Genomic DNA, 18,492 nt, shown 5'->3' with positions numbered 1-18,492 from the left:
AAGTGGCAGGAAACGCTTAAGCTGCAAATCACAGCAGGGAAGATTGGTCAAGCATGATTGTCATATTTTCCTATAAGCTATCTGAATGTTTGTAGATGCTATAGAATATCTACACCAATCAGAACAGTCTCCATTTCCTCATTTCTTTGTCGTTACCCATTTGACTTGGGAGAAGAATTCAAAGAACAATATTATTTTTCTTTAACCACCTTCCATTTAGTTCTGAAGTGTGCCGCCCTGGGGATCAATGGATCCTGCAGTGTGAAGTTGCCGTCATCTTCTTTGGGCAGGTATTTTGGCTTCTGTAATTAATTAAGCTTCATTGTCATATTAAAGTGAATAGTTACCTGCAAGATTTAAGCATGATTATCTGTTATAGATTTATGACTAAATTATGGATGCAGCAGCTGTTGCAGTGCATAATGATGTGATTAGTTTTTCTGGTCTGGGGATCGGGTTCCTCTGTAGCGTGGTACACCATGTAGTCCAGATCCAAGGTGATGGGAGCCCTCGAACATGCAGCCCAAGGTGCTCTCAGCCTTTGAATCTACACGGCATGTCACGCAACAGAGGATACCATGAGTGGATAAAGCTGCAACTTCAGATCCTATTCTTTTGTTGTGCGTTAAGTCCCTGATCTTAGATTGAGCACTTTGCAAAACTAGATTTTGTGTTATTACCGTTAAACGCCCCTGGTGTCTTTGCAAGGCTGGGTTACCTGCTTTGGGGGCTGAAGTCGGGGCCATGAAGTTGCTGAGCAAGGAGCAATGTTTCTTAAGCTTTTGTTATTGGAGGCAGTTTCCTTCACCCACGGTCAAGGGATCCCTTAATCAAGAGGATCTAATGGTGTGCAAAGGGTATAGTGAATAGTGGGGATTACTATCAACTTTGTATAGTAGGGGGCAGAACATTTATGATACTAGATGGGTGGGTGTATATATCTTTCGTTCACGGTTGAAAACTTTCTCATATGTTATTTGAGTGGGGTTTCACAAGTTTTCAAGTTTGGTATGGTGCCATGGTGATGAGTGATTATTCTCTACAGTGATGTAGGGTGCATCGGATGGTTAAGAGTATCCGGGCACATGAAGGTCCTCTCGGTCATTTGATGCTCACTGCATTACTGCACTCACTGTAAATGATGTTTTTGCTATGGTGATATATTTTATTGATTGAATGCTTGTGTAATGTGGCATTGGTACAATAGATTTGGCTTTAATATGTGGAAAAAGGAATTTTGTAGGAAGTGTGTGGCTCAGATGCATATGTAGCCAATCTCCCTCTTGAATATTGACGAAGGTGAGTTAAAATGGAGAAAAAAGTAAGAGATTAAATGGGGAGAAATAAACAAGGGAAATAAAATAGAAATTAAAATATAGATAGCTTGACCGTTGAAGCTATTACGTCTTGGGAGAATTTTATTTTCCCATAACTTATCCATTTAAATAGTAATTACAATAAGTTATAAATAACTTCTTTAAACTACTAGATCCATTACTAAAAGGGTGATTTACATCAACCTCCTGTTTGTCCAAATTGCATAATCTACCATGAAAACTGAAAAATTACATTTAAACTCACTCAAGCTAACATTGTAAGTTAAGCGTTTGTTTTAAAATGGAATAAGACCATTTTACCCTCTCAACCCCAAATTTGCGAAAGGAAAAATGAGGGGTGAATGGCTACGGCGTCTTCCTCATCTCTTCTTTGGCCACAACTCCCTCCATGGCCGTTGTTTCTACTCCTTGTCCAATTATAGCGGCCACCATCACTGACTCTTTCCTCCCTCTTCCCTCTTCTCCTTGCATGGCAGCTTCTGGGTGTTAGGGATCCAATTTGGGACTATTTGAGCCTTTAATCTTTGGGCGTATCGCTTTGGATAACAACCCTAGGGATTTTAGGGAGAGTGGCAGCAACCCTTTCGGAGAAGAAGTTGCTTTAGTTGTTGCGGCGTTGGGTTCTCAAGAACATCTACTTGGTGCTATCTTCACGGTTAAAAGTTTTGGAACAACGAAAGAGCATCTATAGCCCAATTTCAAAAAATTAGTCCCAATACAAATGCCATCATCAAGTGAATTTATTTGCATTACCCTTTTCCAGATGATTTCTTTGCTGGAATATTAGAATTAAATTGTATTTCTAATCTATCCTTTTGATTATAAATGTTCATTGATTGATTATTGGAGGCAAAGCTAATACGTGGTGAGATCTTTTACTGGTTTTATTTTTTGGAGCTGTTTCTAAGACTTCGTTGGTCCTAACTATGGGCAAAAGTTTAAAACTTTGAAAGAAGAAAAGCCCTTAAATTTGCTACTTCCAATCCCAATGGATGTGAATCTATGGAATGACAAACATGAGAGGGAGATGTATGACAACTTCGCCGACCTCTACGCCATCATCAAGGCCACCGAGAAGCTTGAAAAGACTTATGTTTGAGGCATTCACTTTCTCTCTCTCTCTCTCTCTCTCTCTCTCTCTCTTCAGCCAGGATCATTAGAATGATGCGCAAGGTATACGCTAGTACGATCATTTGAAAGAACTGAAGCAAATCTTGTTCCAAATTGTTCTTGAACATTCGAACACTTGATCAATTTAGAAATCAAGGAAAAGACTGAAATCTGAGAAGAAGGAGAGAGAGGTGAGTTATGGGCAAATGGAAAGGAGGAGAGAGAGGGTTGAGTTCAGGGCAAATAGAAGGGCAAATAGAGGAGAAGAGGAAGAAGGGTAAAATCATCTTTTCCATTTAAAAAACTAACACCTCTCTCACAATGTTAATTTGGGTGGGTTTAAATGTAATTTTTTGATTTTCAAGGGGGGAGTATATAATTTCGACAAATGACAGGGGAGGTTGATGTAAAAAATCCGTACTAAAATCATGTCCCACTACTTGTTACTTACTAGACAACCATATAACTCACGCCCTACATATTAGTAATCACTTTACATGGATAATTATACTACTAATAAGGAATTAATCTATAACAAATAACTCGTACAAATCATATCCATTACACGCCCCATGAAATGCAATCCACGGACATAGAAGGCTCTTTTTTTTTTTTTTTTTTTTTTAATATTAAAAGAAAAAATATATATTTTTTTTGTGGTGGAAAAAGAAAATACATTTTAGGAAAAGGAAATGTAGCTAAGAACATCAATGTCTGGACTATTGATGTGTATGTGAAATTGTTTGTTTATGGCCACACATGCTATGTTGCGCATAAGTAAGACCACTTTGTTACAAGGTCTAAGCCGAAAAGAGGGTATATAATATGAACATCCAACAGAAGCGTTTCAAGACCAAGATGTGGCACTACTTGTAGAAAGGAAGAGATGTAACTCCATCAAATCACTTCATATTTATCTTATGCTCCATCCATCACTGAAGGCCCTATGCACTGACTTCAATAGTTTTTCCAGTCATTATGTAATCAACAAATGGTGACACATTTTCCATTATTGATTAGACAAGAGTAACCAGAAATATTATTACAGTTACAACCGCACAAATAGGTGGCTCCAGCTACTTTAATATTGGGAAAAACAATCCTAAAGGCAGTGTGGCTGTTGTGCCAACATAGGCCATTTGAGATTAGGTCTCTCTTTATGGAGTATAGACTAACATCCCTTCATCATTTAAGATTATGTCGAGATCGGATCAGGTTCACATACAAGAACAATCTCATACCTTTCTGATTTGTAGATTTGGAAGCCACTTTCTTTCTCTTTATTTAATAGATTTCAAATCCATGGATGAGGACGTACGAGATTGTTCTAACATGAACCTAATTCGAACTCGATTGTGTCCCCATCCCGTACACATCTTGGTGTTGTTATTAATGTTGCTGTTGATCAAAGAGTTATAATTCTCACAACCAATAGCCAACAAGCTTCACAATACCAACCGTTATATTAGATGTGTACAGAAGGGTTAGCTCACACCCATCACTCATAAGGGGTTGCTCTGCTCCATGAGCGTAATCCTTCACTTTACTGATATGTTGGTGATTTTGTGCTGATGCTCACCTAGGTGTCGCAGATAAGCTCTTCAGCAATAGTGGATTGGTAGGACTCTGATGGTGGAGGAGGAGATTGGGTCGAAGTGGATAGGCCTTGGCCGATACCGATATTCAGGAGAATACGGGCATCTTTTTCTGTTTGCCATTATTGCCACCTCCACCAATCTCTCTGCCTCTTTTTTTTTTTTTGGCTAATCAAGGTGTCTAGATCATCTTATGCGCACTTCGATTAACCTCGAGGAGACTAGCACAGCTCTTGTCGTCTCTCTCATCTGTGAGCTTATGAGTTTGAAATACTATTTCAATTTCGGATTGATTTTATGTAGTAGTTAGCAGCACTATTAGTTAAAACGGGAACGGCAAAAAAACATAAACGTACGGTACGGATTTTAAACAGATAAAAACAATGAATGGTACGGTCAAAAAACGGTAAAAAAAATAGGGAACGGCAAACGGACGAAAACGAACGGTACGAGTATTAAATGTGTAGTTTTCAAAAAAACAAAACCAGAAAAACGATAGTATACTCATGCAATTTGAGAGATTATTACCTATATACATGCATCTAATATTCCAAAAGCTCTGGGAGTCCCAAGATAAAATAACCCAATGGACTACAAGAAAATGAGATGTTGCTAGCTTTAGGGGGTGTTTGGTTCGCTAAATCTTTGGGATGACATTCTTTAGAATGATAATTCTTAATTTTTGGAGCTGTTTGGTTCCACTAGATTGACCCTCATAAGTGAGCACCCTACTTCTCATGAATGACCATATTACAAAGGATGTGTTCCAAATCTGAGTTTACCTCAATACTTAAACTCAGATTTGAGCAACCTTTTTACCACCTAATATAAAAAGAGAAAGCAGAAAGAAGTTCTCTACGGAAGCCAATATCTCAACCCGCAAGAAACATGTACTAGCCTCAAGGTAGGGGTGTCAATTCCTAAATCGAACCGGTAAAACCGACCGGACCAAACCGATAACAACACGGACCGAACCAAACCGAAGCCTTATTGGTTTGGTTCGGTTTGGAGTATTGCAACCCCAAAACCAAATCGAACAGCACCAGAAACCGGATGAACCCGAAACCAAACTGAAGCCGGCTCAAAACCCGGACCGAAACTGAAACCAAACCGGTAAGAAACAGAAACACTCCAAAATTCATTAAAAAAAATCAAAATTTGCATAGTTTTGTATACATTTGTATGGAAAGTCGAATCCAAATTGGACCAAAAACCAAAACCAATCTGGTTACAAATCGATTTAAGAAACCGAAGACAAACTAAAACCAAAACCGCACCGAAACCAAAACGAAACCGAAACCGGAATTTCCTTATTGGTTCGATTTCGGTTTCAGCTTTCCCACACCGAAACCGACTCAACTCGGACAGAAACCGAGCCGGACCGATCGATTGACACCCCTACCTCAAGGCAACCAAACGATTTTTCAGAAAGAAACATAATTCAAAAGAATGTCTATCAAAAGATTGACATTCATATCCGATATATACACCATTTGATTTATCGAACCAAACACCCCCTTAGCTTCTCCTTACTCAATGGGCTATAAGAAGATGAGATTTTTTTTCTTATAGATAGTATGGAAGTTAAAAACAAAAAACTAAGTACCATATTGTCTTCACTCTCCACTTTTACTAATAGTTTTTTTTTTTTTTAACTAATTTTTTTAATAACATTCCTATTTTACCCTTAAAAAATGGATATGCGTTTAAAACGGCCGTTTAAAACGCGTTTAAAACGGATTCTTTTGCCGTTTCTATTTTTTTTCATATTGTATAATAGCATACGGGAAAACGCGTTTTAAATGGCAAAAAAAGGCAACCACGTTTGAAACGGGTTTAAAACGCGTTTTAACTAACAGACTCAGCAGATAGATTTTTACTCGAGAAATTAAAATTGGTTTGATTGCATCAATCTGAAATATTTCAAGAATAAGAAATACTTTTGATAATTCAATTTTTGCCAATAGATTCTCTATATTTCACTGGGAGATAGTGGTGATGGGGCCGAGGTGGTGGTAGGGCTGAGAAGAAGGGGCAATTTAATTTTTGTAAATAGATTCTCTATATTTCGTTGGGAGATAGAGGTGAGGGGGGCCGAGGTGGTGGCAGGGCTGAGAAGAGGGGGTGGTGGTGGTGGTGGCGGCAATTGTGGTGGTGGCTGTGAAGGTGGTGGAGGGCTAGGAAGGGGTGGCGGCGGTAGTGGAGATGGTGGTGGTTGGGATATGATGGTGGTATGACCATTAAGGGGAAGAAGAGCGGTGGTGTTAATTTGTCCATCAAATTAATCATGTACTCATTAAAAAGATGAGTGAAATAAAATGCTATTTCAGAATTTCTATTTCAATGAAACAATGTGTAAAAATCAAATCAAACTCCTTTAACAAAAAATATATATATATATATAGAAATCTTATAAAGTTGAAATAGAAATCACACCAAATCAGGCTTTAATCTGAAGTGACTTGCATCCCATATTATAATAAGAATTTTCACATGATGGAAAGAGATGTCGGTCAGTTCTAGATTCCTTATGGCAAAAGAAGCAACTACCATCGTTATTTTTTTTTTTTTTTTTTTTTTTTGTAAATTTATTTAATAATTTTGAAAGTCTAGCCCCAGTTGGTGAACCAACATTCAGAAATCCCCAAAAAATTGAATGTTAGGTGAATCTTAACTCTTAAGTTTCAATTAGCATACCTATTTGGAAAGATCAGATTGTTGAAAGCCTATAGATTTTTTAATTTTTAAATTTTTTTATACTAATAAATTAAATTAGAAAACAAGGACTACACAGTGTAGCAGGATTTACATAGACATTATCTAGTCATTGCCTCGTAGATAATATTTTTAACCAAAAAAACTAAGTTGTTGTTAACCTTTAAGTAAAAAGTTCGGTTAAGAGAAAATGCTATGTTTCCATGCAGAGAGGGATAGTAATCCATGGTTGAGAAACTTTGTGTTTGCTTTCCATCAACTATTAGAGTTCTTCATCATCGCTCTAAATATCATCCACCTCCCATCCTTTCTCTCTAGCCTTTATCATCCCATGTATGTGAAGATCAATTGTCAGTTCATCGGCAAGTCTGTGGGTTGGGGATCGTGATCAGGGACTCGAAGGCTCAGCCTCTTGTTGCAGTATCTGAACCCTCTTTCCTTGCAAGTATTCATGAAGAGGAAGCTCTTGGAATTCCCGGGGGGGGGGGGACCCTTGAGGCTCTTTCTCTTGGTGTGGAGTCTATCTTGGTCGAATCTGATTCCAAGGATATAATCAGCTATATTACAAAGTCATCCTTGGCAGCCCCTTCCTCAATTGAGCTAATCATCTCTGATATCCTTCATTTGTCAACATATTTCAAGAAAGTGTAAGTTTTTTCCTTATATATATATATATATATATATTTTTTTTATTCTTAGAGGATCCAACTCCGTAGCAGACGCTCTATCCCGGAAGGCCCTATCTAGTTTGTATAAAACAGTGTGGCCAAATTCCACTCCATGATTGATGGAAAATTGTAATTCTCCCTCCATGAAATGAATAAGAATCTTTGTTACCAAAAAAATATATATATATAGAAGTCCCCTTAATGCTGATCCAATGATTTGCATTAGGAGTCACATTGAGAGGGATTTTCACAAACGTATTCACAATTATTTTTTGGAAAAAGAAAAATACTATGAACCAATCCCATTACCAAAAAAAAAAAAACTTTTAAAAAATAGACTGAACCAATAGTAACACGATAAAAAATCAAGATTACTCCATTAATTAATTTCATTACATGTATTAAGGGCGTCAATTCTATATCGCTATCGAAAATCGATATTAAAACCGGATTGAAGGATATTTGGTATGATTTTAATATAAGAAAATGTTTTTTTTTTTTTTTCCAATATGATGGTATTGGTATTTAAGACAAAACCGTTTAATATATATCAAATTACAAAATTTGCACTAAATATCGAATACTATATCAATCAAATTATCAAATATCAATACATAAAATGCAAAAATAGCAAAAACCTTGACTAGGATCATGATTCTAAAATCCGGATCGTATCGGTCAGTGACTTAGTATCAGCCTTGACTTATCTTCGATACTGATTTTTTCGATCCAAGTGGTCCAAGGGTAAAATGATGATAAAAATTGAGATCATTTACATCAACCTCCCCTGATGTTCGCCTATATTACATCCTCCCCCCTAAAAATCCATTTGTTACATTTAAACCCAAAAAATTGATACTGTTAGAGAGGTGTTAGTTTTGAATTTTCATGGACGAAATTGCCCCTAGCACTTTATAACATCATCTTGTCTCTTATAGACCAATTCCTATCACAAACCCAAGAAGAAGGATGCCCTACGGAGGAGAGGAGCTGCTACTTCTAGCTGGTGTTCCCGACTATTATTTCAGGTGAAGGTGGGCTGAAGTCTCCAGCGAAGGTTCAAGGTTCAAGGTGCTTTACTTGACAAGTTTTTTTATAGTTGTATTATTCCCTAAATTGAAATATATCACTGATTATAAGAAGTTAGGGCATTTTGTATTCATAGCAGCATTTGAGAAGTTAAGGCAGGTGATTCTACTTATGTGTTTTGGCCAGATTTATTTTGATTCCCCATTGGTGCTTCTCTTCTTCTTGCTTTGTGCAAACAACTTTGGTGATCATATCCCAATAACAAGGGTTAATGAATATCTTCTAAGAATTATAATTATGTGATTGAACTCCATATCGGGAAAAAAAATGTTAACTGAAGCATTCAAGAGAGAGATTTGCCAACACCATTGTTGTTGTCCATGCCTGCTAAGAATTTAGCAATGTTGATAATGTTTTTTCAATTCTTTGCATCCTAAGAATTATACCTTCTATATTGTTTTTTTTGCAGATACACAATGTCATCATCAAGTGTGAATGACAACAATCGAGGTTCAAAAGTACTTGAATATTGCATGCTACTGCCAAAAAAGGATACTAGTTAGAATATCAGAGAATGCTAATAGCAAACACAAGCTCTACTATTGCTACCCCATTGCACCACATGGTTGTGGATTCTTTTCTTGGTGTGACCCTGTAGAAGAACCAAAAGTGTTGCCTCTTACCAGAGACAATATCACCACAGTCACTCTCCAGACATTTTTTGGTGGCAGAAATCTTAAAAATCAACAAATGAAGGAAGATATTCATGATTTGAAGAAAATAGTGAAGGAATTAGAGAAGTCTGTTGGAACCTTTCAAATTGTAATAGTGGTGCTTATTTTGGTCATTGTCATCATATTTGGGAGAAAATGAGGAGTTAGGGAGAAGATACATAAGTTGTAATATGATCGCTGTCGTGAACGAATCAAAATAAACCCTAACTAAAATATGAGATAGTGGTAAGAAAGGAGTCGAACTCACAGAGAACTAGAAGGCTAAATCTACTAAGATTGAGGTGAATGTTCTTTTAAAAATCAAATTTGTAAAATCCGGAATTAAATTAAAACTAAGTAAACCAATTAACAAGAATAAGAATAAAAAAGAAGAATCTATCCTTAGGTCTCGAATCCATTTGGTATTAGTACCAATTTTTGGTACATACTTCGGTTCATTAAAACTACAAGTTCCAATGCAACAACAAAAACACAATCTTTGACTACATTAAGCATAACCTATCCTGTCAAGCACTATCATCTATCGCTTTTGCTTAGCACGCTTAGTTTGATTGGTTAAAGGATATCATTAGTGTATACCAAAAATCACATGAAATTGCTTGAATAAAATAATTGAATCGTAGGGAAAAATATTTTAAACTAACTTATCTATTAAAAATAATCCACAATGGGAATGGGTCTTTGAAATCAAACAATCAAGTACGAACTTAAATGAGAAATTAAATAGTAATAACTCAAAACTTCATCTGAACCTAAAGATAGAAAGAACTTAGCCACTCATAGTGCTAATGGATGATGACAGCAATGATGATGGTGGTGATGAACCCTTGGCACAATAGCAATCCTCTCCGTGCAATGTTGTCCCTCCAAATCTTGTCCTAGAGAATGAGTATGTGTAGCTAGTTCCAAGAGGTAACCGTGGTGCATGGCAGATAGCCCTCTTAGAAGAATGAGGGATCGGATATATAAGGGTGCATGCCAGCCGATATAGGGAGACCAAATAGGGATACCATGGTAAAGGACATTAGGAGAGAGAGAGAGAGAGAGAGAGAGAGAGAGAGAGAGAGAGATGATGAGATCCAATTCAGTTAACAGAGAAAAAGGGAAGAGAGAGAGAGAAATGTGGGATGGTAGAGATTGTATGGGATTAGAAAAGAGAAAGATGGATCGTGGGAAAGAAGGCCATTAGGAGAGAGAGAGAGAGAGAGAGAGAGAGAGAGAGAACCATGGGATATGGTGTGGAAGAGAAAAAGAAAGAGATAGAGATTCGGCGGGAAGTGAGAACCCAGAATGGGATAAAAGAGAGGGAGCAATTAAAGAAATCTACGGGAGAGAAACCATGGGATGGGGGAGAAGAAATAGGGAAAAAAGGAGAGAGAGGAAGCTAACCAATTGGGAGAGAGTCTAGGGAGAAATAGATACCGCGGGGTGTCTCTCTCCCTATTTCTCTATTTTTTTATTTTTTATTTATTCTCTTCTCTCTTAGAAATCCCAACTTTACCCTTGATTCTTTGCCTTGCTTCTAGACTGATAGATTGAACCACATCCGTCCATTTAGCATCAAACTCATGCATATCTCTTGCGAACCCTGCAACCAAATATCACCATAATATGTGGTCGAATTAATCATGAAAACCTAATTAAAATTAACAATTGAATGGTGATTTCATAAATAATCACAACCCGATCACACTCCCCAACTTGGACTTTTACTCATCCTCGAGTGAAAGACAATAAAAACTACTCTGGTTATTATGCCAGTAGCTTAATATAACCACTCATAAGAAAGTAAGAGTATCATCAATGAATCAATAACAAAGATTCTAAGTATGCCAACAATTCAACACAAAGTTAAACAAAGAGCAACTTTCTCGTCCAATCTAACCAACTTTTACTATTTTATTCAAAATCAACCATCATAGCTAAGTCATAAAGTCCAAGTACTATACAAGCCATCACTTTTGTCATGCAACTATGATTATTTTTTATTTTTTTATTTTTTTATCCTAATCCGTGCAATGTCTTGACCTATTAAACATTCTAAATGGGCTATGTAGCGAGCTTTCGATCAGTTGCTTTCAAGCTAGATGGCTTTAAGGAACTAGTTGTAAAACACCCCTCGGACTTACTTACTTAACCCAAATAGGCTCCAAGCTAAGCCTAGATCAAAGTTTTCAAATTTTGCTCAAACTATTAAACCTTTTTATACGAAACTCCATGTTTGTGACACAGAGACCCGGTTACTCAGAAGGAAGTCTTTGTTTGATTTAAACATTTTCAACATATAAGGCTTGCATAGTTACATAAGGATCATCATAAACATTCACTAAAATGGCAATTTCAGATTCAAAGTAAAAAAGTTAACCACCATGGAGAAGTAATAATGTTCTAAGTTTAACTAACTGTTAAATACACCAACACACTCAAAAATCACATGCTATATCTATTGACAAAGACCTTAAAAGCTCTAGAGTAGAAAAATTAAGCAGAAATGTGCAATCAATACTAGAGTTCAAGTTCAAATTGTTCATTCAATCAAAAATTCACCCTCACTCCCCAACTTAAATGACATTTTCCTCAATGGCATGTGAAAAAATAGCACATAATAAAGCAAGGGGAACAAAGTAAAGTAAAGCAAAAGGAAGGAGTAATACAACTTGATGGAATAAAGTGCTACTGCTATCATCTGTACCAACATAGCTAAGCCCCACTACTAAACCTGAAAAACACAACTAAACAAAAACATGAAGTAAAATGGTGGGTTGCCTCCCACAAGTACTAAATTTACCATCTTTAGCCAGACAAATAATGGAACTCAAAAGAAATCATAAATTTGCCATCAGTGATACCATCGACATAAGGTTTTAGGCGTTGCCCATTAACCTAAAAAGTGTGCCCCGTTTTAGGATCTTGAATTGTAATAGCACCATGGGGCGACACTTTAGTGACCACAAAGGGGCCATCCTATAGAGAGCAAAGCTTACCAAGAAAGAGGCGTAGCTTGGAATTGAAAAGCCAAACTTTTTGGTTAACTTCAAAAGACTTCTGGACAATATGTTTATCATGAAAAGCCTTTGTCCTAGCCTTATAAATATATGCACTCTCTTACGCATCATTGCGTATTTCTTCCAACTCCAAGAGTCGAAGACAATGGTTGGAACCAGCTTTGACCATATCAAAATTAAATGTTTTAATGGCCCACAAAGCACAGTGTTCTAACTCAACAAGTATGACAAGCTTTTTCAAATACCAATTGGTAAGGGGACATGCCAATAGGAGTCTTGTAGGCAGTACGGTAGGCCCACAATGCATCATCTAGTCTCACAGACCAATCTTTCCTATCAGGCCTAATTGTTTTCTCAAGAATGCGCTTGATCTCCCTATTGGACACCTCTACTTGACCATTGGTTTGCGGATGATAAGGCATGGCAACCTTATGAGTAATAGAATACTTCCGCAGTAGAGCCCCAAAATTTCAATGTTTAAAATGGGAGTCACCATCACTGATGATGGCACGTGGGAATCCAAAGCGACTGAAAATGTGACTCTGAACAAACTTAACTACCACCTTATGATCATTGATTCTCGTGGCCATTGCTTCAACCCATTTAGACACATAATCTATCGTAACCAGAATGTACTCAAAGTTGAATGATAAAGGAAAAGGTCCCATGAAATCTATACCCCATACATCAAAGATCTCAACAACAAGAATAGGATTAAGGGGCATCATGTCTTTACGAAACATATTTCCTACTTTCTGTCATTGGACAGAATTGCAGTAAAACTCATGGGCACCTCTAAAGATAATAGGCCAAAATAAATCACGCTGTAAAACTTTGGTAGCAGTTTTCTTGCCACTAAAATACCTCTCACATGCAAGAGTGTGACAAAAGGTAAGGACATTATGAAACTCACTCTTTGGGACACAACGGCGGATAATCTGGTCAGGACAATACCTAAATGACTCTGAATCCTCCCAATGGTAGAACTTTAGCTGGGAGAACTTGCCTACTCCAACCATCAGGAAGCTTCCCAACAGCTAGGTAGTTCAATATATGTGCAAACCAAGGAGAAGGTTTATGAGAAATCACAAATAATTGTTCATCATGAAATGAATCTCTAACCAACTCAATGGTGGATGGTGACTCAACTAAGATCCTAGACAGATGATTTGCTACCACATTATCAGAACATTTTTTGTCCCAAATTTTCTAAATCAAATTCTTATAATAGAAGAATCCATCTAATCAACCTAGGTTCGGTGTCTTTCTTGGCAAGTAAATGCCTAAGAGCAGCATGATCAATATACACCACAACCTTGGATCCAAGGAGATAAGATCAGAATTTATCGAGAGCAAACACGACTGCTAATAATTCTTTCTCAGTCGTAATATAATTCAATTGAGCTTCTGAGAAGATCTTACTAGCATAATATATGACAATAGGTTTCTTGTCAACTCTCTGTCCTAACATAACTCCAATAGCATAGTCAGATGCATCACACATAATATAAAATGGCAACGACCAATCTGGGGGCTAGATTATGGGTGCCGTAGACAATATAACTCTAATGATATGGAAGGCTCGAAGGCAGTCATCATCAAAGACAAAATTAGCATCCTTGGCAGGCAAATTGCACAAGGATCTAGATATAGTACTGAAGTCCTTAATGAACCGCCTATAGAAACCTACATGGCCTAAAAATGAACGAACCTGTCAAACAAAAGTGGGAGGTGGGAGTTTGGAAATCAACTCAACTTTGGCCTTATCAACCTCTATCCCACGTTTGGACACCATGTGACCTAGAATGATGCCGTCTTGAACCATGAAATGGCTCTTCTCCCAACTCAAAATCAGATTTGTCTTTATACAATATTTCAAAACTTTTGTCAATTTTAAGAGATAATCATCAAAGGAAGACCCAACCACAGAGAAATCATCCATGAAAAGCTCAAAAAAATCTCCTACCATATCAAAAAAGATGGACATCATGCAGCTCTGAAAGGTGGCGGATGCATTACATAACCCAAAGGACATCCGTCGAAAAGCGAATGTACCACAAGGGCACGTGAAAGTGGTTTTCTCTTGGTCTTCAGGACACACAAAAACCTGATTATAACCTGAATAGCCATCTAAGAAACAAAAGTGGCTTTGGTTTGCTTATTTCTCTAGGATCTGATCAATGAACGGCAAAGGAAAGTGATCCTTATGGGGTGACAGAATTTAATCTCCGATAATCAATGCATACCCGCCAACCTGTGGTTGTGCGAGTAGGGACCTTGTCACCTTGGTCGTTCTCAACGACAGTAATGCTCGACTTCTTAGTCACAATTTGAGTGGGACTCCCCTATTTGCTATCAGAGATGGGATAAATAATGTCTGCATCTAACCATTTCACCACCTCTTTCTTGACAACTTCACATATGTTAGGATTCAATCTCCTTTGCGCATCCTAGAAAGGTTTAGCTCCATAATCACAATAGATACAATGCATACAAATTGATGGACTAAAACATTTCAAATCAGCCACAGACCATCCAATAGCAGCCTTATGTTCATTTAGAATATGCAATAGTTTGTTTTCTTGATCAGGTGTCAAATTGGAAGCAATGATGACAGGGAGTGTCTCATTAGATCCCAAGAAAGCATATTTCAATGAATCTGGCAATGGTTTAAGCTCTAACACTGGTGAAAATTCAATAGAACTCAATGCTCTCTTCTTAGCTAAAGGAGGAAGGGACTCAAACTTGACAATCCAAGGAGGACGATCAGAAAAGGTAAGAGCATCTAATAGAGCATTGACCTCAATAGTGTAAGAATCAACATCAAAATCATCACCTCCAAAGAAGGTCAAATACCGCTGCATTAAGTGATCTGCTAATATCACTAGGGTGTACTCTGCTACCAACTCATCTATCACTTCAACGGAGAAACACTCGTCCTCACGTTAGGGCCCTAAAGAAGCATTGAAGATATTCAATCGGAGCTTCCTATTACTAAAGAAAATATCCATTGCACCAGATCTACAATTGATGCATGCATTGGCAATGGCCAAGAATGGACGTCCTAAGATTATCGACTATGGTTTTCCATTAGTAGGTGCTTCCATGTCAAGAACAAGGAAATCCACATGAAAATAAAGCTCATCAACCTTAACTAATAAGTCTTCAATACAACCTCTAGAGACTTTGATTGAACGGTCAGCAAGTTGGAGAATAACCTCTATAGGCTTCAATTCTCCAAACCCAAAATGATCACAAACTAAGCTAGATAAAATATTCACACTCGCCCCTAGATTAAGGAGAGCATGCTCAATGGGAATGTTCCCAATGGTGCAAGATATGAGAGGTGACCCTGGATCCTTAAGCTTAGAGGGAAGCTTATTGGCCAAGACAGCACTCATTTGCTCAGTAAATTTGATAGTTTCTAGAATGTGGGTCTTTAGCTTACGCTTTTGAGTACATAAGTCTTTCAAGAACTTAGCATAAGCTAGAACTTGCTTTATGGCATCTAGAAGGGGAAGGTTGATCTGGACTTGTTTGAACAATTCCATCATCTCTTCCATTCTTGAACCCTTCTTGCCAAATGCAGAAAAAGAAGGAGATTCTAAACAAGAGGAGAAAGGGGCTTTAGGTATATAAACATTAGGATTACTGCCTCCCCCAACTTGTTCAATTTCATTATCCTTAGAAGCTGGTGGAGCTTCAGGACTTGGGTCTGGACTCATCTCTTTCTTAGAATCCTCTGCAAGGAAATTCTGTTTAGGTGTCTCGGCCATTCCTTAGGGTCATGACTACCTAGGCTTGTTCATGGAAAACTCGATTGTTAGGCTAACTCTTAGGATTTCCTACCACTTGATTTGGTAGTTGACCTTCCTCTCTCCTACTGATGGCTTTAGCTAACTGACCCAACTGAGTTTCTAACTTAGTGAGGGATTGAGTATGGGAGTGTAAGAGCTGTGTGTTTTGGTCCAACCCATTCAAGGCACGCAAAACCTTTTCCTCTAATGATGAATTCATAAACGGTGGAGGAGGTGATTGTTGCACATCTCTATAGGCAATCTATTGATTGGAAAAATTCTACCTATATGGTGGATTTTGGAAACTATTGGGTTGTTTCCATTCAAAATTGGGGTGATTCCTCCAACTAGGGTTATAAGTTTGGGAATATGGATCATTACTTGGTTTAGAGAAACTTTGGGCAGCTTGTGCATGTTCTTGAACATATTCAGGGAATTGCATAGCTTGAGGGCAATCACCCATATAATGTGCAGGATTGGCACAAAGAGTGCACACATCCTGATAAGTGGGAGCTGGGGTAGATTACCTAAAATTCTGCCCCATGGACAATAGGCAATCAAGCTTTTCAGAAAGCATGTCCACTCTGGTGTTTATGGCCACAGATTGGCCTACCTCATAGAGGCCACCTCTCTTTTGGGATCCAATGGTGGGGGGCTTCAGTCCTAGAGGCTGACACATGATGTAGAGAATTTTCATTGAGAGTTTCAAATAGTTTCCATGCCTCATCCTCACTTTTATGCATAAAAGTGCCTCCACAGGAAGCATCAACCATCTGTCTATGTCTATCTGTCATTCCATCATAGAAATATTGGACCAACTCCCAATTAGGTATAGCATGATGGGGACACTTTCTAATTAGATTCTTAAGTCTCTCCCAAGTCTCATGGAATTGCTCACCATCAACTTATGAAAAACTAGTGATGGCTCACCTGATTTGGTTTGTCATACTTATGGAAAAGTATTTCTTTAGGAACTCCTGTTGCATTCGGGCCTAGGTCTCAATCACTACAGAGGAATCCAAAGAATTAAGCCATTGATTGGCTTTATCCTTGAGGGAAAATGGGAACAAGGTCAACCTAAGGGCATCTTCAGAAAAATTCTGGATTTTGACAGTGGAGCATATCTCCAAAAATTCATCCAGGTGCTTGTAGGGTTCCTCATTATTAAGTCCATAGAAAGATGGGAGCATCTGAATGATACTGGACTTGATCTCATATTGGGCGGCCTAAATAGAAGGAATCTTAATATAAGAGGTAGATGTATAAGTCGACGGGGTAAAGTGTTCACTTAGTGGGCGTCTTACATATCCATTATCCTCTGCCATTTTATTTTTTCGAATTAAACATAAAGTTCTCTCAATTTCAGGGTCCAAATTGGTCAAGTTGGGATGACAAGAACGATGACCATGCATCAACTACCAATAACCATGAAATAAAATAAACTAACTAGAAAAACTAATACACAGGTTGTGCAAGAGGGTTGAATGCGAATTCAATGAGTCAGGTTGAAGATGGTGCAATCTTCTTTGCTTTACAAACTAGGCTACCTGTAAAACAAAATAAAAATAACTAGCTAGATATCCTGGCTTTCACCCATGAGACACAGGTTCAATTCCTGACAATAGAACCATGTTGAAGATAGTGCATTCTTCTTTGCTCTACAAACTGGGCCACCTGCAAAACAAAATAAAAACAACTTAGGCTGCTCTAAACTTAAACTAAAGAAGAAGATTAAAAAAAAAATTCTAAAATTAAAACTAAAACAAAATAAAACAAAACAATTAAATTAATCTTAGCAAACCGTGCTTCGGTTCCCCGGCAACGGCACCAAAATTTGATCGTTGTTGTGAACTAATCAAAATAAACCCTAACTAAACTATAAGAAAGTAGTAAGAAAGGGGTCGAACCCAAAGAGAACTAGAAGGCTAAATCTACTAAGATTGAGGTGAATGGTGTTTTAAAAATCAAATTTATAAAATACAAAATTAAATTAAAACTAAGTAAACAAATTAACAAGAATAGGAATCAAGGAGAAGAATCTATCCTTAGGTCTCGAATCCATTTTGGTATTAATACCAATTTTTCGGTTCATTGAAATTACAAGTTCTAATGCAATCACAAAAACACAATCTTTGACTACACTAAGCATAACCTATTTTGTCAAGCACTATCGTCTATCGTTTTCGCTTAGCACGCTTAGTTTGATTGGTTAAAGGCTATCATTCGTATATACCAAAAATCACATGAAATATTATTGCTTGAATAAAATAATTGAATCACAGAGACAAATATTTTAAACTAATTTATCTATTAAATATAATCCATAATGGGAATGGGTCTTTGAAATCAAACAATCAAGTATGAACTTAAACCATAAATTAAATAGTAATAACTTAAAATTTCATCTAAACCTAAAAATAGAAAGAACTTATCCATTCATGATGCTAATGGATGAATGACAACAATGATGATGGTGGTGATGAACCCTTGGCGTAATGGCAA

At 37.4% G+C, this 18,492-nt stretch overlaps 1 protein-coding gene and 1 non-coding gene across 2 annotated transcripts; one reads left to right on the top strand and one right to left on the bottom strand.

The window, feature by feature from the left end:
• Positions 1-15,138: 15,138 nt before the first annotated feature.
• Positions 15,139-15,756, bottom strand: LOC122064791. The gene is given in 1 exon segment (XM_042628541.1): positions 15,139-15,756. A coding segment is annotated over 1 exon segment (618 nt).
• A 1,065-nt stretch (positions 15,757-16,821) lies between these two features.
• LOC122064798 lies at positions 16,822-16,927 on the top strand. The gene has a single exon (XR_006135826.1). It is a non-coding gene; the product is annotated as a small nucleolar RNA R71 (small nucleolar RNA).
• The last annotated feature ends 1,565 nt before the right edge of the window (positions 16,928-18,492 follow it).

Source organism: Macadamia integrifolia, unplaced genomic scaffold (genome assembly GCF_013358625.1).
Source record: "Macadamia integrifolia cultivar HAES 741 unplaced genomic scaffold, SCU_Mint_v3 scaffold1765, whole genome shotgun sequence".
Taxonomy (NCBI): domain Eukaryota; kingdom Viridiplantae; phylum Streptophyta; class Magnoliopsida; order Proteales; family Proteaceae; genus Macadamia; species Macadamia integrifolia.
The sequence above is the reverse complement of the archived record's forward strand: the minus strand, read 5'-3'. Positions and strand labels throughout refer to the sequence as shown.